Source organism: Bombus flavifrons, chromosome 6, assembly GCF_040668555.2.
Source record: "Bombus flavifrons isolate JBK064 chromosome 6, iyBomFlav1_principal, whole genome shotgun sequence".
Classification (NCBI taxonomy): domain Eukaryota; kingdom Metazoa; phylum Arthropoda; class Insecta; order Hymenoptera; family Apidae; genus Bombus; species Bombus flavifrons.
The window spans coordinates 4,657,745-4,678,568 of NC_138447.1; the positions used below are offsets into that span (position 1 = coordinate 4,657,745).

General features: G+C 36.8%; 2 protein-coding genes across 2 annotated transcripts; one reads left to right on the forward strand and one right to left on the reverse strand.

Annotated features, from left to right (window-relative positions):
* Window positions 1–1,930: 1,930 nt before the first annotated feature.
* Window positions 1,931–5,838, forward strand: LOC138180934 (phospholipase A1). Its single transcript, XM_069115296.1, has 2 exons — window positions 1,931–2,387; window positions 2,928–5,838. Exons 1-2 carry the CDS (start codon window positions 2,072–2,074, stop codon window positions 3,677–3,679), a joined length of 1,068 nt encoding a protein of 355 aa, XP_068971397.1. The 5' UTR covers window positions 1,931–2,071; the 3' UTR covers window positions 3,680–5,838.
* Window positions 5,839–6,352: 514 nt separating this feature from the next.
* Window positions 6,353–16,990, reverse strand: LOC138180673 (T-box protein 2). Its single transcript, XM_069114736.1, has 5 exons — window positions 16,643–16,990; window positions 14,848–14,998; window positions 9,953–10,262; window positions 7,689–7,835; window positions 6,353–7,544 (listed from the first exon to the last, which is right to left on the reverse strand). The coding sequence occupies exons 1-5, from the start codon at window positions 16,746–16,748 to the stop codon at window positions 7,008–7,010; spliced, it is 1,251 nt and encodes a 416-aa protein (XP_068970837.1). The 5' UTR covers window positions 16,749–16,990; the 3' UTR covers window positions 6,353–7,007.
* Window positions 16,991–20,824: the final 3,834 nt, after the last annotated feature.

Genomic DNA, 20,824 nt, shown 5'->3' on the forward strand with positions numbered 1-20,824 from the left:
CTATATACCGTAATACGTTAAAACGTTAAAACGTAATACTATATAATGTAATATAATATAACGTGATTCAATATAACGTCATATATTATAACGTGTTATGATATAATATAACGTAACACTATATAACGTAATACTATATGATGTAATGTAATATAACACAATACAATATAACGTTATAGTATGTAACGTAATATAATATAACGTTATACAGGGTGGTCGGTAACTGGTGATACATGCGGAAAGGGGTGATTCTACGCGAAGAAAAAAGTCGAAAATATAGAATAAAATTTTTTTTATTTTTTTTTAATCTCTTTTTAATTTTTTTTTAATTTTTCCATCGAGACAATGATCTACAGTGAAATCCGTTATAACGAGACGTGATAAAGTGCACGCATACCGAACGAAAATTCAAAGTCGATTTTCTCGAAAACAAAGCCTCAAACGAAAAATTTTTATTCTATATTTTCGACTTCCTTTTTCGCGTAGAATCACCCGCTTTGCGCTTGTACCACCAGTTACCAACCACCCTGTATATGGTATATTGTAGTATAACATAACGTGATACAATATAACATAGTACAATATAATATAATACAATACATCGTAATACAATGTTACGTGATGTAGTATAACGCAATATAGCATAAAGTAATAGAATATAACATGATATCAGATGACGTTATATTATATAATATACTATTATGTAATAGAGTATATAGTGTAATATAATATTCGTATTATAATGTAACTTAAGAGAACTTAACGTAATACAATATTATATACCGTTATATAAATATAATATACCGTTGTTTATTGTTGAGGTTGATTACTTCAAAATATACTTTACACCTTTTCTTTTGTATACCCTTGACCTGGACACCGCTGTTACGGAGAATATAGAATTTAGTGAAGCAAAAGGCTAAAAACAAACAGGTTCGTATTATTGTGCCTTTGAATATAAATGTTATTTTGGATTACGATGTCTAGAAACAAAAAGGCTACAAGTGGATTGTTATTGCTGTTTCTTGTAGCCTTCAGCTAGAGTTACACACCAAGGTTAACTTTTTTGGTAATGCATTTGCTATAAATCTATGAACGTACTCGTTATCATATTCTATTGTATTGTAACAGTGAAAGAGTGAGAATATGAATCAGCATATGCTATACCTGTACTTATACCTATACTTATTTCAATATATGTTTCTATTACAAATTCATCCACTCGTTCCTCTATCAGTCGATCTCAACATTTAATATAACGCAATATAATATAACATAATACAATATAACAATATAACGTTCCTAATGGCATCCTGCTGAACTTCGTAACTTTCCATGAAATAGATACATACGTAGGCATCTTCCCTGATTTTCGATAACTTTACCATTTCAAAGAACGAAAGATGTTTGAAATTGAATCACGCTGTTTCTTAATCTCTTATGATATTTAAGTTTCGCCATTTTCTTTTTGTTATTATAAAATTGCTAAAAAATCGAATTGCAAGAAAAATATGAGCATCCCTATTTAAGTAATATTTAAATAATTTAAAAGTAGTCAATTATTCGAAAAATGAAAATAGAGACAAATGAAAGGGAATTCAAAGATCATAAATAGCTTCAATTCGTTTAACTAAGATCCTGATCATAATAATCTGCAAACACATGTTTCCTTGTAAGCCACGCGCGAAAAACAGGTTCCTTCATTCGTTTATCGTTTCGTGTTTCACTCAATTTCTATCCGGTTCACCAAAAATTATCATACTCGTCACAACTTTACGACATAGCTTTGTATCGAAAGTGATGCTACCAAAACACATAAGAAACAGCGACATCGTTAACTATTTATCGTTTCTCATACTACAGGTATCATCGATTACAGAATCGATGACGTAGACGTGAAACTCATTCGTCCTCCCCTCCCATCTATTCTTGAGTCCCCTAATTGTCTAACGAGAATCGATAGGTGAAAAAGGTGGGAGTTCGACGAAGGACAAGGCGGCACTCGAAGAATTGCCGTACATACGATCAGTTCTCCTATCGCCGCGGTCACGGCAGACACTACTATCGCGAGATGCTCGTGCTAACGTTAAAATCGTCGTTCATCCTATTCGCCGTGCTCTCGGTCGAAGCTCTTTCAATTATGAGGAAAGAACCACGCGGTCCCATCCAAGAAGCGCTGCAAAATGGTCTCGCGGCACAGTACAATCGAGAAAATTGCGTCTGGAGACGGGGAAACGATAGAGATTCCTGTCCCGATCCTGATGTTCGTGTTTTCCTTTATACGTTCCATCGACCACGACGAGAACTCGACTCTAGAGAATCCGACTGGCTGCGACAGGATTATGATCCGACCAAAGAGAACGTTCTTTTGATACACGGATACGCAGGTGCATGAATATTTTATGTTTGCTCAAATTCATTTCATTTGACGTGTTGAACTATGGAACGAGAAAAGTTGTAGTGACATTCGTTGGAGTGAATGAATTGGAATCTATCTGTTGTTTGGTGCAACCTTACATGTATCTAAATATTAGTAATTAGATATCAAAATGAGTTTATCATGGAAACTCGAAGAAGCTTCTTTTACAGCTTGAAAAGGATAAAAGAATATTTCTGATTGGATCGCTTCATGTATTTTGGTATTAGAATAAAGTTATCATGGACGTATTTGATAGCTTTTCTTAAATTTTACATAGAAGAATATTTTCTCGTCCTGATTAGAATTTGCTTCTTATTATGATTTGATACAAGAATAAAGTAATACATCGGTGCTACTGAAATCATCTCTTAACTTCTACAATAGAAAAATACCTTAATTAAATTCTACTCGTTATCTTATCTGTAACCTGATATCGGTTATTTAGAAAAACCATTCAAAACCTATAAGAAAAAATAAAATTTTTTAAATTCTTTGTTTCTCTTTTCAGGCGGTGACGACACCCTTCCTATATCCGTCCTTCGCGACGCCTACCTTCGAAACGGAAGCTACAACGTGTTCCTGGTTGACTGGGGTGCTTTGTGTGCGCCACCCTGTTACCCAGCGGCTGTATCGAACCTTCGTCCAGTAGCACGTTGCCTCGCCGGCACTTTGACCACATTACGAAACCTAGGTTTACCTATCTCGAGAACAACCTGCGTGGGACACTCGTTGGGCGCGCACATCTGTGGGATCATGGCGAACTTTCTGTTGTTCAGAATGCACCGAATAATCGGTCTGGACCCAGCGAGACCTCTTCTGCGTCCTGGATATGTAAATCGTCTGGATAGTGGGGACGCAGATTTTGTCCAAGTGATTCACACAAATGCGGGATATTATGGAGAGGGTGGTCGCATGGGACACGTGGATTTCTGCGTAAACGGTGGCAAAGTGCAACCGTACTGCGAGAACAAGCCAAATTATCAACTATGCAGCCACGTCTGGGTCGTCTGTTACATGGCGCAGAGTATCGACAACGTCGGCCAGGAGTCGATGGCTGAGCCGTGCTCAAGACGATGCCCTTCCGGACCAAGAATCGCTCTTAGAGCCGGTGAGTATGTGGCCATGGGCCAGCATACACCGGTCGGCACTAGGGGCTCCTTTTGCTTCACCAACAAATATCCACCCTATTGTCCTAAATATAGCAACGGACGTGGCGACGAGAGATGCTGCATACCCGAGGACAAACCTGTCACGTTTTAGTGACAAGAAAATCGTTGGAATACATAGGAAGGATAGAACATACAAGACTGTACGTAAAACGCGAAATAAGTAACGTAAAATGAAACGGAATTTTATATTAAGCAAAGCATTAATGGTAGTATTGATGATCGTTAAAGAAGTAGAATTATTGTCTAATATTTTCTTATTTGTACAGAAGTTGACAAGCATACCAGTATTTTTTAGATAGTACGAAGCTGTTAACCTGTTAGACGATATAATTCATCACTCGAATCCTCAATCTTGTAGACACAGTAATTTCTTTACTTAGAAATCTATTATCTTTTTACATGTCATTTTACCTCCTCTAAAAATAGATTATATCAAAACTAATTATTATATTGCAAAAACTAGAACCGCTCTACTTAGGATTGATCCGTCTTTATTAACTTTGAATTCCATGATTATAGAAAATTCAGATTAAGAAATAATCCGATCAGTAGGTTAAAAAAAAGCTTCGCATAAAATTTTTTAATCTGTTTTTATTCAACAAACTAAACGAAAAGATAGGGAACTGCATTATAAACATCGAGTTCGGTTACAGGAAACAACATTCCACACGGCAAACCTTGTATGTAGTATTTTTAAAGAAATGGAGAGTGGTTGAACCACATATGCAAGTATATGGTGTAAAAACATGTGGATTGCCTTAAATTAATTCATATCGCAGGACAAGTGTAAATGGTGTCTAAATCGTACAGATACCACGTTATTTAATCGATGAAGCATACAGGTGTTTGAGGGCAAGTAGCTCTTCGTACGGTATCGCGACGCGTGTAGTCTGATTCCGGAATGTGATTGCGTATTCAAACGCGGTACGTACTGTCCGGAAAAATCTTGCGTCCGTGATCTACCGACCTATCAATCCCGTTAACCGCTCCACTGAACCTCTATAAATGTATTCATGACAATGTCCAGCGAACGGACAACCGTCTTTTTTTCGATCTGTCCTCGCGGAGCGCCGGTGTGCAATCGCTTGTTCCGATGATTTGCACGTTCGAGCAACGATCAGTCGTTTCACAGCGAAAAGTTACGTTCCATTTTACTTAATACTTTAAGTACAATAGTGGAAGAGATATAGTAGTTTCTTAAAGATATTTGTAAATCTAATTAGAAAACAAATATTTCGTTATTCGAAGATTAAGATATCTTCATTTTCTTACTACTTGGCTTTAAATCATTATTTTAAAAATTCGGATATTTGTGTTGGAATTTCGAATATAGATTTAGTTAAACTAAGGGGCCAGGTGGAAAGAATATTTATTCAAGATTTTGTCATTTACATATTTCGCCTGAGATCTTCAATTGAAAAACTGAAGTGTGAAATTGAAGATTTCATTGATCAGATCAAATGGAAGAAGAGAAAAAGTATGATGTTTAAATCAAATGGATATAATATAAGAAAAGCAATAATATAGCGATATTATAACAAAGTACAACTAAATCAGCACACGTATATAATGTTTTTTCATAGGAAATCAATGTTAGAATAATTTACACTGAACGATATTGTATAATATGTAATATAACATACGTATATAAGAAGTAAATAAAAAAACAGGACCAAACATTTCTCTATTCTCCCACAAATCAGTTGCCATAAGAAAACATACATACTTGAAACTATGTATTGTAACATACTATATCGCTAGAAAACTTAAGAAATCTGCTGTTTTTGTGCTTCTAAACTCTGACTTTTGGTCTTCATTCCGTCATCGCAGTGGTTAAATGCTCGACATTCTCACGATTCGACCAATGCACAAGAGCCTGTTGGAGTCTTTATACGATGCACAAGCAATTTCGCTGGGAAACTCGAAAGAAAGAAAAAAAAAGGGCGCATTGAGAGGAGATGTATCGTGGCACGGAAGCTCGACAAATCCAGACATCGTCGAGTAGCCGACGAACCGGCGACTTGCTGGTACAAAAGTGTTTCGGGAGACATCGATACCAGAAGATGCAGGAATCCTTGGAAAGGCGACATGTAGGCGCGACACGATTCTCGACAATAAGAACTCGTGTCTCTACAGATACTTCCTCTTGAGAATAGCGGTTTCTCCGAGATTTGCCTAATCGACTATCAAGATGTCTTTCTATCCAGAAACTTCCGCGTCTGGTCACATCAAAGAATATTGTCTTTTACAAGGCCATCTTGTTTTACACGAAATGTTCAATTTAATTCTATGAATTGTAAATAAGTGTTTTCTTCTTTTCTTCTGCGGAAGTGCACGAAAGAGCTATAATATATTTGAAATAGAAATTTAATAAAATACGATAGAATATTTATTAAAGTGATTTTCACTTAGAAAATAGTTGGCCGTAGTTGGTTATTATATTATTGTTGGTCAAAGTATTCTGTTTGAGATCGTAATATTTTTTAAAAGTTAGGAAAATAAAAGTAGGATAAAGAATGAATAATAACGGAATGTAAATGTCTTGTGTAAATGGCAATTTATTACAACTATAAGTTGAATGCAAGTAAAAAAAATCATTGATCAACCTTAAACTACGTATCTTAAGTAACGACATTATTGACAAAAATATTTTGGTATTTCAACGTTCGCAGTGTACAAAATTTATAGATAAAATTACATAATATACACGGATTTAATTACATATATAAATATAGCATTTGTAATTCTAGCAAACTTCATTTGCTCCTCGCATTTGGAGCATATTAAGGAACCATGTATATCTTTTATATCTTATAGTAATTGTATTTTATAAGGCACTAGATTGTACTTATTTACAATAGCGTGATGTTCACGATGTTAGGCACCTACTTCTAGCACTTAACCTTATTCGAAGAGCGTAGATCTTGAATTATATTGATGTTCGAAAAAATTCATCTAATTTTGTATCGTAAAGACTTCCTTGTTTGTTTATTCTTTATAAAAAAAAATTCATTTAATCGATGTATCGCAAGCACAAGGAAATCTTTAGCGTCAAAAATTTATTTAAAATATCTTTGGTCCTTTATCAACAATTTAACGAGAATATACAAATAAATGGAAATTTAAGTATACCTTGCTATTTACATCTCGGAAAGACATTATAATTTTTTTAGCAATCTATATATCTATCAGAAACGTAGATCTTTTTTATATCTTCATGGAATTCCAAATTCCGATTAGATGTTATACCTAATGAAATTACACAACTTGGAATTTTCCTCTCCATATTGGAGTTTTCTTTCTACATTTAACAAAATCTTTGGTTCATCGTCAATGTTTCGAATGGATAATCCTCTATCATCTTGTTTCACACAACCGAAAAATTATTGTACACACCGAACAAATCAGTAATTTCTTTCCTAATGATATTTCGAAAATTGCTCCACCGATTGATAGGGCAATTTCGCAAAATCTGAATGCACCGCCAAAGATGGGTAAAACAGTCGAAGATAATACGCGGGAAAATTTAAATCGTTGAGTCTAGGCGACGAACACGAGGACGACGTGGTTACCATAGAAGACGAGTATTGCGGGGAAGAATCGACCCATGGTCTGTGCAATCTTGGCTGTGTATCGCGATCGACATTTCTAAGTGGTGAATTTCGATGAATAGTTGGGGGAAGAGGTGGACTTATTCCTCCGCAGCTACTAACACCGCTGTCATCTAAACTTCCTGTCTCACTGGAGGCTGTTTTTGGTCTCTGATTGGCGATATCCGGATGATTCAATGGTTTATTTGACTCTGATTCTAAAGACATATTCTCATCGTCGTCATCCAGGCGATTCAATCTTTCTGCCTCCGACTGGAATTTCCTCTTGCAACGTGATTGACCACAGTCTCGAAATCCCTTCGCGAAGGGATTGTTGTTGATCTTTAGTTTTGTGATGTTCTCGTTCTAAAAACAGAAAGGTACAAAAAGGTTTCTAGAAAAATTACATGAGTTCGATATACGCAGGTATGTATATACATACGATTTTATGTAAAATTATTGAAACTACTGTGCATTGGAATTATAAATAAGTTTATATGAATATTTTACTTGATAGGCGGTTACAGCGATGAACTGTGTTTCATTGAACTTGAACGCTGATGCTGGATGAGAGTACAGATCGCTCAATCTAGTTGCGTCATCGGAACGAATTATCCATATCCGCGGAATATACTTGTGCATGGATGTCAGAACAACCTGAAAACAAGAATATACTTACTCAACAAATTGTGTTTCAATTGTTTAAAAATCTAGCAACATAGAAATGATATTGTATTGTTTATTAATTCAAAATAAATGACACATCGTTTATTCGATACACTCGATACATTCTGCGATTATTGTATAGCAAGAACAACGCAAACGCTAGTGGAGATTCCCGCTTTTTTTTGTCGTAAAGAAGAAGGGATTCCCTTCATTCGACCAGTTTACAGCGGAGAGAATTTTATTAAATTCGTAATTAGTTTGAAGAATCCGCTAAAAGGGCGCCGCTTCGTCGAGATAAGTTGGCGCCTTGCTAAGGATGCCGACGACGGTGGGGACAGACGCGATTCTTGAAAACCAGACTGGCCCTTCAACCTTCTCGGAATCACACGCACTCGACCTATCCATGAACCACAAAGCTGCATAATAGCACTTCGATTACTCTAGCGTTACTTCATTGTATCTCCCTAATTCTATTATCATAGCTCCTTCGTTTCTTAATTTCCAAGCTACACCGATCACTGGATTTAACCTATTCACCTTCTTCCAATACAAAATTCTTTGCAATGAAGCAAAGTTTAAAATAATTTTAACAAAATAAAATATCTCCATCTGTTAACATTATAACATTAAACAAAGTAACACATATTTTTTAAATTTTTACAAAAAGAAACCTCCATGCTGCATACAATCAGAGTATCAAATGCGAAAAGCGAAATGACAGAAAAATGTTAGTGAATTCATGAACCTTGAAATGACGAAATCTTGAAAAACTGGCCGTTCGTCAAAGAAAGTCCGCGTGCAAGAGAAACCTCTTCGTTTTAATAATCGCTCCTCAGGTACTGAAAGCGACGCAGATCCGCAGAAATAATTTTCGGGATATTGGTGAAAAATTGAAAGAAATGACAAGGGGCGCCATGGATGTGCCAGCTGCCAAGACTCGTTCTGTTGAGGCATAAACAAACCTACTCGCCGAGAGAAAGGGAGGTATATCGATTACAGGGTGTCGTGGAGCGTGTTAATCTTCGTTCTTCACGGACAACGACTGAAACCAACGTACCCAGCACCATTTTGAGTAGCTTAAATTTCTAGAAGGTAGGTGCACGCAGCGTCTTCCTTTTTCCCTTCGAGATTCTAATCCCAATCCTGGCTTCCGTGCGGAACCTAGTCAGGAACCTAGTTTGATCACCTTACCTGGTTAACAGGGACCCCTGTTATTTAGCTGATCTAATGCATTAGGAAAGGGATATGATTTGACTCAGGCCGAAGAAGAAAAAGGTGGACGATGTACATTTAACTGGATGTAGATCTGTGGAATATTAATATTTTGTATCGATAGAAAGATTTGACGAAATAAACGAAGTAAGAATGAAAAGAGAAGTCGATAAATTTGAATATATTTGAAGTGCAAGTATTAGCAATAAAATATCGCAACGAAAAAGATAACTGAGGAAAGGTACATGATAGAATAATATTAATATTTTTCTTTTTTTGTTCTTTATAAATACATATAAAGGATAGCAGAAATATTGTCGCGTGTTGTTAAAGAGAAATAAATATCGAAAGAACGATCCGTGGAGAAAAAGTTAGGAGCTAATTGACGGTAAACGAAGTATCGCTTGGAATTCTTTAACTGGAGGTTGCCTTTTTTTCCAGTGGGCCCTAATCGGAAGTGAAACGAGTAGCTAAGAGGGTGGATCCGTGTGTGGCGACCTCCCGCATACGGTTCGAGCAACGAGGCAAGCCGTAGGCAAAAGTCGAAACCAGAGACGCGGAAAGAAAGAAAAAGAAGAAATATTTAAGGACACGCTGGCCTGTCCAAACACGGGACATCTAGATAAATGGAATACCGCTACCATTCGGTTTCCTTTCCCGGACTTCCGTCAAGCCTTTTCTCAAAAGACATTCTTTTTAATCAAAAAGCAAAGAGTCGGAGAATACATCAACACATCCAATAATTAATTTCTCTGACTTCTAGTCAACAAATATTTTTGAAATCAATTACATAATGAAAGAATTCATATTCATTTCTCACAAATATGTAGATACTATTTAAAGTTTCGTTTAATTATAATAAATTGTTATAATTAATAGATAAAAATGGTACTCACATTATTCCTGGGATCAACAGCGTTGTTAGTCAGCTTTAGTTTGTCGAACTTAAGCGAATGCTGCATCCAGTGCGTACCGGTTGCCGGACTATCCGGATGCAAGTAAATTCTTCGATCGATTCGTGGTTGAGGTTCGGCTGGACCGGCCGACGTCCATCCTCTTGCATTCCCACAAGTCTTCTCCAATCCGCCACCGCTGCCGACGTACTTGTGCCGACGATCGGACGCCGGCTCCACTTCGAGAAGAACGCAATAACGAGCACGAGGCTCTAATCCCGTAATTGCCAGCTGAATCGACGGGAACATTCGCCTGTAACGAAACCACAAAGAATTCGCTTTAATAATTTGGATTTCTCAAAAAATTATCGTTCATTAAAAAAACTATTAACCCTTTGCACTCGAGGAATTTTTCGGCCGGGCGTAGCAGTTATTCCGGATGATTTAGCGTATACGTGACGCGTGTCTTACAGCTAGTGTAAAATGATTTCATATACAAATTAACTTACAAAAACATTATATTCTAATAATTTATCTATATTTACATCTTTGAAAATATGATTTTGTAATATTAATTTCTGTATTTTTTGTATGATAACTTATAAATCATTCACCAAGTTGCATTCTTGATATAATTAATCTCATTTTTCAACAGTTCAAAATCAAGTTCATCTTCATTTGAGCCAATTTCACTTTCGAAAACCACTTTTTTAAGGTTTCTAAACTATAATACTTTTGCCATGATCGTCGAATCCGAACTAACGTTGGAGGCGTTGTTTCAATACCAAAGTTGAACTATAGTTTCCGAGGGATATGGAATTAAATATTTTATTTCCGTTTTAAAATCTAACACTTTACACTTCCTAACAAAGAACACAAAGAGCTAAGGAACCAATTTACGAACCAATATTGCACTCTCATCGATTGGAGATGTCGAAATCTAGCATAAACAGAGACTATCGCCTCTCGCTCGCCACTGGAGTTACAGCACGGAATGCCATGGTGACTGAAAGTCGCCTCTCGAGTACAAAGGGTTAAAAATTAGAATGACGAAGGATTATTAATTAAATGTAAATAGGCGTATAAATCCAACTTATTATCAACCTAAATAACCCACGTCGTGACATTGTCATTCAAAAAACACATTAAGATTCACTCACATTTCGGACATCCCCTAAATAAATAATAGACCAAGACTTCGAACTAAATAGTAGCTGTAAAGTTGTTTCATCGGCACCATAAGTGCTTTGGGAGGCATGGAGTTTAACTTTTCAACGTTGTTCACGATAAGTCAAGTAAGCTTTTTGCACACAGGTAACATAAGTAAACCACAGGAGAACGAAGGGACAGAATATTCTCGGTCATTAACGTGCCGACGATGAGTGGGCGTCGCCGAAGCAACTACTCGAGCTGCTTTTACTTCCTGCGACTTTTTAAAACATCACGACCACTATCTTTCGATCTTAACTGCAAGTTTTCTCCCTCGTGTAAACATTTCAAACTCGCGGATAATCCCGAGAGTAAACCACCGAAACTCAATCTGCGGTGATTCGGGCTGTTTGCATACCTAATTGCAGTTTTTGAGCCGTTCCTTTGTTCGCACATTTTTTTATTCACTTCTACCGAAGTTTATGATTGTATAATTTTATGTTATGAATACGATTTTATTATTTCTCTTCCATTTTCTCTACGAAATTATCAAAGAAATTTAACAATTTTTTAACTACCTTTAGCAGTTAATATTGCGCAGGTGAACAAAAGTATGTTAAACTTGTGAAAGGTTCATTTTAACCTTCGATTACAATGGTACTTCACTGTTTAGTACTTCAAAGTTAAAGCTACGGGAGATACGTATCTGAACTAATGGACACAATTAGCAGTGGAAAATTCAACTTGTACCCATTTTCGAAATTACTACTTGATCCTTTACATTTGTGACATATTTGAAGACTTAAAAGAAAGATCGTATAAAAACGTATCCTCCTTATGAGTCTAAGTCAGAGAACAAAGATAGCGAGTAATACAAAACTATAAAGACAATGCATAGTTATAATAAGAAAATCCCAATGAATCATCTCATTGGTATTTCCAATTTTCTATCACCAAATTTATTATTATTAAACAATTATTCATCGATTGATTTCAAGTTGAAATGATATATTCTCAAGATCGACGCCATGCTCAGTGTCGTTGAATCCACTAAAAGTGGCGCCCTTATAAGTGGAGGATTACACCGTCGCGACGTCTGCTGGAAGACCCGTGCGCCAATGATTCGAACGTCTGGTCCTTTTAAAAAGCCTCTCGACATTATCGAACAACCAGATAATGCTGTTAATAGCGCGATATAACAACGAGTGCAGAACGGTAGCACGCGCCCCGCTTTTCTTTCATCTCGCAGATTAGATGAATCGAAAGTCACGTGGTACAATTTGAACTTCGTTAGACTTTATAGCCGAACGGTAGCTCGAATTATAAATATACCTTCACCTACGTTATCGATTCAGTTTCTTTAAATCGCGCAACTTTGATAAAAATATGAGAAGGACTTTAAAAAATATTAGCAGAGATTTCATTCGTTCACTTAATATTGTATTATAAGCATGCTTTGGTTATTTTATATACATTTTTAAATTTCATAGATTTAAATACATAAAATACTCGAAGGATAGTATTCGCTACAACGTTCAGTGGGAGAAAGAAATCTCTACTGAACTCCTATTCTTTAATTCACAAAAATGTAAACATTCGCGATGTCCTACTTAGACATTTTTTTTTTATTTATTAAAATTTACAATCAATTCTCGCATTGAGAATTTTCAGTAATCTACTTAGAAATTGACACGAATTTTCCAAAAAATCCAATATACTTTTCCTCGATATCATACATAAGACGTTTCTTTAGCATTAATTTCGGTCAGCTTTTCTTCTAGCCCCGGCGACTACCATAAACTCGTAAGCCCATAAAGATGCTCGTAGCGGATCAGTAACAGGCGAATCACAGCAAAACGTGAAATTAATTATCTCCGCTTTAGAAGAGCAGACCCTTGTTGCAAGGGAAAAAGAGAAGGATAGGAAGAAGTAGAGAAAACGAGCCGAACTTCGGGATTACTTTTGGAACGCACGTTTTCTCCGGTAAACCTATTCATCGGTTTTGACGCAAGGATGCTAACAGCAAGAGGCCAAGGTGGTAGTCAAAAGAAGAGGAGGATAACCGATCATGGAAAACAAAACGAATCGAAGACCGCTAGAAGGGAACGAAGAGAACAAACGAGTCAATCGTGTCACGGAATACTGATTGGTGCATATGAGGCCTGTAACGGAGTGCACGTGGTTGGCACGTGGTGTTCTCGCTAAGCAAGAATTGTAGCTAGGGACCGGAAGTCACGGATATGAGGACGGACAAACACCTTTGTAACTATTGTAGAATCCCGACCGCCCACGGATCGTCTTGTGACCAGTCATTTCTTTTATCTTGTTTCTCCATGGAGTACTGCTTTTTGCAATAGAAGACAAAATCAAAGATACGAATTTTTAAACATCCCTGCTTCGATTAAGGCAAGATATTTTTATTCGTCATGGAGAATGTACAATAAAACTTCATTTATTTAAGCCTGTCAAGGAACGAAAGTTGATGTATAAGAGATCACTAATTCTTCTTATTGTAGAACTCGAATAGTTCACATTAAAATTCGGATAGGAATTCATATTCATAAATGTTGTTTCAAAATTGGAAATTTGAATCCGTTACATTTCTAAAGGATTAATAGTTGGTCCATACAAAGTAGCAATAGGATAGACGGAAAAATTGGTTACGGAATTTTAATAAAAGAATTTCTCCAAATAATCTTCGACGTCAAAGTTATTTGCTAAAACTTTAAAATGAATTTCGTACGCATACATAAGCCGAGAAAAGCTTATTTACATTTCGTAACATATAGGTATTCCAGATGACCGGATGTTACGAAATATTTGAAGAATCTTGTCGCATTCACATCACGTTGGCGTTTCCCTCCCCTTTCATTTCCGCGTTCACGAAACGAAGCCATCTGACTGACATCAGCGAAATATCTAGCACGAGAGACAACGCAATATTCCCAGTAATCTTATCATAGATACGCCTGAGTATCTGAAAAGGAGTGACTGGTAGCTCGATCATTTCCGCCATAGAACGGCCGGAAGTGTGATTCGTCCTACATCCGTCCGGTTTATACGACTTTTCTCGCAAAATCTACCTTCGTAGAACTATTCGGAGATCGGTGTCATTGATAAACATGGACACGTCGTCACGACCTTACTTTTACGACCTTTCCTGACTACCTTCCGTGGAACTAATCGGCCTGTCGTCGCTTAGAAGCGTTCCTCCTTAAAAGCGTCCACTTCCCTATTGTAACCGATACTATGCGTATAGTACGAAAACTGCATTCGAACAATTTGACTCATCGTGAAAACTTGAGATCTTATCAAGATTGAATCTGATGAAATCTCAAAGTATAGAAGTCTAGATTTTTAATTTCCGACAAATTTTTAAGTCCCTAAACAGCATACGGCTTACAAAGTGAAGTAAAAACCAACAAGAAAATGTTTGTTAGTAAATGGAAACTGTGATGACCATGGAAACAATCGGAGGATAGGTCACATTTTTTCAGGTGGAGACGGTAAAGGTTTCGACAGAGACGGAGGGTGTGGTCACATGGCGCCTGACGGGCCATTTCAACCCCAATGGAATCCAAGGTAAAAAGTCTCAGTAATATATGTCAAGAAAAGAAAAAAATATTGTTATATCCTCATTTCCACTTTCAAATAATTATTAATTTTTACCATATTTATACGAATATTCGGTACGCTAATATTAAATTATTAAACGTATAATTATTGAAAATCATAGTCTGTACACTCACCGACCCCCCTTCGTAATCACCATCTCTGTGGTCTCGGCATGGAATTGCTGCCACAATTGCCGATTTTGCAATTCAATTTTCACTTCCGAAGGCAGAGGAGGTCCTCCACCTAAACACGGTAACGTCCACATGTTTGGATTTGGTATATCCTCTGAAAGACATCCAAATAAAGCTTTTATTAATTTATTGAATTCAATCTGGATTTATCAATCTTCTCAGATCTTGATTTTCCTTTCCATTTTCTCAACCCTCGTTTCTTAAATAAATTATACTAAACTTGTGGTACATTTTTCATAACGTATATCTATGAGTATCTTCATAATTCAGACATCGTCGATCAGAAATAAAATTAACAACAAACTCAGACTACCTCTACCGTAAATCGGCAAGAATCGGGTCCTTCAGGGTTCGTCGGCTTTCTCAACCAGAATTCCCATGAATCTACGGGACCATGACTCTCGTAAGAGACAAAAGAAAACAAATAACCAAAGCAACGTCATTACGGACAGACCAAAAAGGACGATATTTTCGTAGTGAAAAACGCGAAACGAACCGTTCACGCAAAAAGAAGAGGCGGAAAGGAACAAAAAAAAAAGGAAAACAGTAGAATCTTCAACAAAATCATTATCCTTGCAATCTTTTCCACCTAGATACTGGATCAGCGAGAGAGGGACAAGAAATTGCGCGGATGAGGTAACTCGAATGCCAGGAAGAACACCTTTTCCAAGTGGATCTATAGAAGCGTCGTCGCCTGGCCGCATGAGCGATTCACCCTGCACTTGTCTCGCGGTTCTGCGGTCGAGGCATTAGACCCGGCCAGGATAATTGCGGGCATCGGCTCATCTTCTTTCTCTTCCTACTGAGAGGACATCGGTACCGAGCCGTTGTATAGCACAGATAACGATTGTCCGCTCGACCGAAAGTCGGCGCCTTTCATCTTGGCCCCTAGAGGAACTCCCGCGGATCTATGTCGCCTCCGCGGATAACTTGACGCGTATTATACACACCCTCTTCGCACAAGGTATTCGTCCCCGTTTCTCGACACGTGAGAAACGACGAAATTGAAGAATTCGCGATTATATACGAAGGTGAACGATGGAGATCGAGATGTTTAAGCGGTTCGCGACTGCATTCCGCGCGACTTTAATTGGATGAATTGGAGAGATTGACATAGGAGGTCGGTCTCGAGATTGGATGGGGGCAAGAGAAAGAATTTTTTGAATTTACGGTGAGGATTACTTTTGACGTCGGAATTCGTTTTTGGTCGTTAGTATTGTTGTGAGAATGTCCGTAGACATTAATGTGTGGAATGAATATCTTTTTTATTTACTCTGGTTACAACATCCACGTTAAAATAAGATTTCGGCAATAACATAAATGGAGAGACTTTTCGGGGAATGATTAACGAAAATATCAGAAATAATCGGTCAGAAATGACAACCAGAATTTGTTGGCTTTACATACAACTCGTGAAAGTTAGAGAAAGATCAAACAAGATGTACAAACATTACAATACAAATAGGATTGTGAGATGATACTCTTTACAATTCGCAGTATCGAACGGTACTGAAGATTATATTCTTAAAAAGTACAGTGATAAAAGTTTAATCAGTCTCAAAGAAGTACATACATAACTACTATATAATAAAGATTCGATCAACATCAAATGTCAAATTTTAATACGAAATTTCTAATATCGAAGCAAAATTGACACAATTCATACAGTTAGAAATATCTATATCAATCTGCATTTGTCGCAACGTAAAATTATGAAAATAAAAATATTTTCGCTAACCTGGTCTATGTCGTCGAAGAGCTAGCTGCTGTTGACGGAAGAGCATCTGTTGATGTTGTATCAGTTGTAGCTGCAATTCCATTGGCATAGTTATCATCGAATTCATTTTTCGATCGATGAAAGTATATCATTTAACCGCACGATGTCACCAAAACACAACAACTCGTACAAATATCTATTCGAGCCAAGTCCTCCGCATTGAAGCTTAGCAACGACTGAAGATGCGTTTCGGAATTGCACACGACTCCGTTGCAGCAATCCATCACTGCATTCGACGGTTCCCTCTGCCATTGGTCGGTGCTCTTTTCCCACCACAACAGTGCCGCGCCCACGCTGATCCCATTGGTCGATGCAATTCCAACTTGGCTACAACTTGGCTGCGAAACATATCTATACATATACTACTACAATACAATCGTGTGTTAGATTAGTGAATCGAAATGAACGTCAAATATAACGTACACAAAATGAGATTTAATATAAAGAATTGTACAAAAATTAATTTTCGAAGTGAGGGTTTAGAACCATAAAACAAAAAAGTATCTAAACTCACTTAAATTAAAATTTCTCTCGTGTAGATGTTTCCATATGAATCTTTTTCACTGTTTGATTGAACTACTTGAAATAGATTGTCCTTTTTAAAATGTAGATTCGATCCTTTTTTATCTATTAAGTTATACGGATGCCAAAATGATCAATTTCATATTCAATAAAATTTCATAATTTTAGTAGCAGGATATAATCAGTGTTCAATCATTCTAAATGTTTATATCCAATATAGATCAGTTTGGCTTCTGTTGTGTGACTCGATTAATCTACATAGATATATCGGCGTATTAACTATACAATAAGTAATAAACAAACAAAAATTTCCTTATTACTCAAGTCGCACCATCATCGAAGAAAGGTTTTCACATTTTACGATAAAAAAATAAATATAATCAATCAATTCTGTTCAGGAAGCATTCAAGATTCCCAAGAGAAAAATATCATACGGCATGCGCGAGTCCGCGTGAGATCGCGCGTCGGATTTACGCGGTCGATCGGCGCATTTGAAACTTCCGAGTGAATCGCTGTGTTAGCACACGATCGCATTAAGGAACGATGCACACCCGAGTCGTTAGGTACAAGAGAACGGAGGAATCGTCACCATAAATTACGGAATCCGGGCGAGCAGACGGCCGTTAATAGTTTGTTCTCGAGTCTCGGCGACGAGACGTAGTGAGAAGATAAAATCAAGAATCCGTCCGCGGTGCGTCGGCGGTCAAAGAGGAACGGAACGAAACGGAGAGCCGCGAGATACAAATCTACGCTTTTCTCGCTCCCTTATGTGCCCTTTTTCTCCTCCACCACCGCTCTTGCCTCTGTCGTCGCTTTGCTTTTTTTCTTTACAGCATAGAAAGCGTCCCCTCACCGCCTACGACGCCGGTCATCGCACCATTGTAGTGGGTTCCGAATTGTGGATTAACTGTAAGCGATACCCACAACAAAGCGCGCACGCTTTCACCTGACAGCTCCAGCTACCTGTAGTCCTCCTATTTTATGGCAGTATTGTAATGTCTCTCGATCGTGTCATCGTAACCGCTTCGAGTATCACCGAGTTCGAACTCCAACTTGTCAGACTCCTGGGAACGCTTACCATCGGTGGATATAAATCAACATATTTTCTTCGTCTTTACTCTCTTGCTCCTTTTTCGATGAAATCGAAAGTCTAACTCATATTATGTAATTGATTATACTTGGTGATTGCATGTAACAGGATTAAATTCTGGTCCTCTAAACTGGAAAGTCAGTGAATGATGTCATTCGATATTTTATTATTTCTCCTCTTATTAATTTCTTTTTTTATTTGAATTTAAGAAGAAGATAAGTGCTTTGAAGTTTCAGGGTACTCCAAACTTTAACTGTATATAATATTTAAAATAGGGAAAAAATTCTTAATAAAGAAAGCCAGAGAATACTTCGGTAAAGAGTTGCAGCTGTTTTCGAAAAGGGATAGAAATTCGTTCTGCTGGGAACTACAGTTTATCTAACAACGAAATGTTTTCTTGCAAACCAACAGATGCTACAAGTTTTCTTCGTGCATTTCTTTCCTTTAAAAGATAAACGCGAAATTTATTTAACATTTTCCTTCCATAAAACAATGCTCGTATATTTATACGATACTTGCTATTAATTCTTGAATATAAAATATTAAAATATTTAATCTATTAGGATGTACTTCATAATTTAATTATATGTATATCGATCTTTACTGGTGCTCACCATCTGGGGAATTAAGTAAACGATAGTATTACTATCACCACGAGAAATACTGTAATCTCTATTCGGTAATAAAGTTTCACGCCTGCTAGCAGATCAGTTTCAAGTTTCGTCAGCAGGCGGTCTCTGAGAATTTTACGTCCTTTCGGTATTCAACCGTTTTCTCTTCGGCGATTAGGTAGACTTAACGCTCTATTCATCGTTTTCCTTTTAATCCTAAATACCTAATTAGGCTCAATCGTCGCTATCCTAAAAGGAACTTATATTCCTAAAAAGAAATTTGGTAAATAAAAGTAAGAAACACATGTTCATCCAGATTGAAAATATAAATATGACGTTAAAATAATAATAAAGCATTTTTATATTCTTTTATAAAATTCAAGTATACAAATTGTAATAAATTCTCATAGGTCTCTATTTCGATCAATTAGCTTCTTATAATTCATCGTTGTTTTTTATAAATATTTTCATAAATATTTCACGTAAATCTACGGAAACCTGTAATCTGGAGAGGATTGAAGTGCTAGAAGCTTGGAACGGAGGAAAGAGGTACGACTAAGCACGGGAAAGTGTGTATGGAGAAGCCGACAAATAGGTTTTACGGCTCACTTCCTGTCCGTCGCACGCGACAGTTATGCGCCCCATAATAAGACGGTGGTTACTTTCTGAGACAGCTTCAATTACAAGCGAAAAAGTAAAATCGTAATTCACGTCCCGCCGATGCCGCATGTTTCTCTTTCATAATGTACAAAAAATACATAAAATATAAAAATATAAATGATATCCTCATGAAGCGTGTTTTACGATGTTCATACACCCAATTAGAGAGACATTAATATGAAATTACTTCTTGAAATTTAAATTTATATTGAATTTGATTTGAATTGAATTTAAATCTAAATTCCTTTGATTCACAAATACATGGATTACTTAATCATTATATTAACAAGCAAGAAATAATTTTAACATTGAAACGATTAAGCTTCTTTTTTCAGACGACTAGATTTATAGAGCTTTTTAACATCGCGTTGAAATATTTTTCGTCTAAGATTTTCTACTGCAGAAACCTTTGAAGGGAGAGATAAACAGAAGGAAGAAGAGTAAGTAGACTCTCTATCTTATGGCGTTAAAGGACGAAAACGAGAACCTTCGTTCTGGAGTGGCCACTTTGCTGCGAATGTTTGTGAACTCGAACGGAAGTCTTGTTCGATCATCTGACAAACTATTCACTTATTTATTTGTTACCACCAAATCCTTGACCAAAATCACAAGTGTCGCAGAACATGTTCCGACGCTAGGGAAAAGTTTCAAACTAAACAATTCTTCAAACATATACAAGATGGTTGGTAACTGGTGGTGGTACAAGCAGAAAGGGGGCGATTCTACGCGAAAAAAGAAGTCGAAAATATAGAATAAAAATTTTTCGTTTGAGGTTTTGTTTTCGAGAAAATCGACTTTGAATTTTCGCTCGGTACGCGTGCACTTTATCGCGTCTCGTTATAACGGATCTCACTGTAGATCGTTGTCTCGATGGAAAAATTAAAAAAAAAAATTTTTTTTAAATGTTTATTCTGTATTTTCGACTTCTTTTTTCGCGTAGAATCACCTCCTTTCCGCTTGTACCACCAGTTACCAACCACCCTGTATAAATCTTATCTTCAAGGAGAAAAGAAGGACACACGACATCGAACCTTGTAACATGTGTTTCGCAAAAATCTCCGAATCACCAAATTTCAAATCACCACATATCAAATAAACTTTCAGATAAGTTATACCTGTTAGTAGAAACAGTTAGAAGCTGTTGTTATTTCAGGACAGTTGAGAATAAACACATATGAGACAAGAATTTTCTGCTCCTCGATATACAACAAGATAACATGACATATTGTAGATGTTGCGTAGAACGCGACGAAACATCTG

What these genes read in the sequence shown, in the direction of transcription:
- LOC138180934 (XM_069115296.1), top strand. Translation starts at nt 2,072, where the DNA reads ATGCTCGTGCTAACGTTAAAATCGTCGTTCATCCTATTCGCCGTGCTC. An exon ending in TTTGATACACGGATACGCAG is followed by an intron (nt 2,388 to 2,927) that starts GTGCATGAATAT and finishes TTCTCTTTTCAG; the next exon opens with GCGGTGACGACACCCTTCCT.
- LOC138180673 (XM_069114736.1), bottom strand. Translation starts at nt 16,748, where the DNA reads ATGAATTCGATGATAACTATGCCAATGGAATTGCAGCTACAACTGATA. An exon ending in TCTTCGACGACATAGACCAG is followed by an intron (nt 14,999 to 16,642) that starts GTTAGCGAAAAT and finishes GATGTCTTTCAG; the next exon opens with AGGATATACCAAATCCAAAC. An exon ending in TCGCTGTAACCGCCTATCAA is followed by an intron (nt 7,545 to 7,688) that starts GTAAAATATTCA and finishes TTCTGTTTTTAG; the next exon opens with AACGAGAACATCACAAAACT.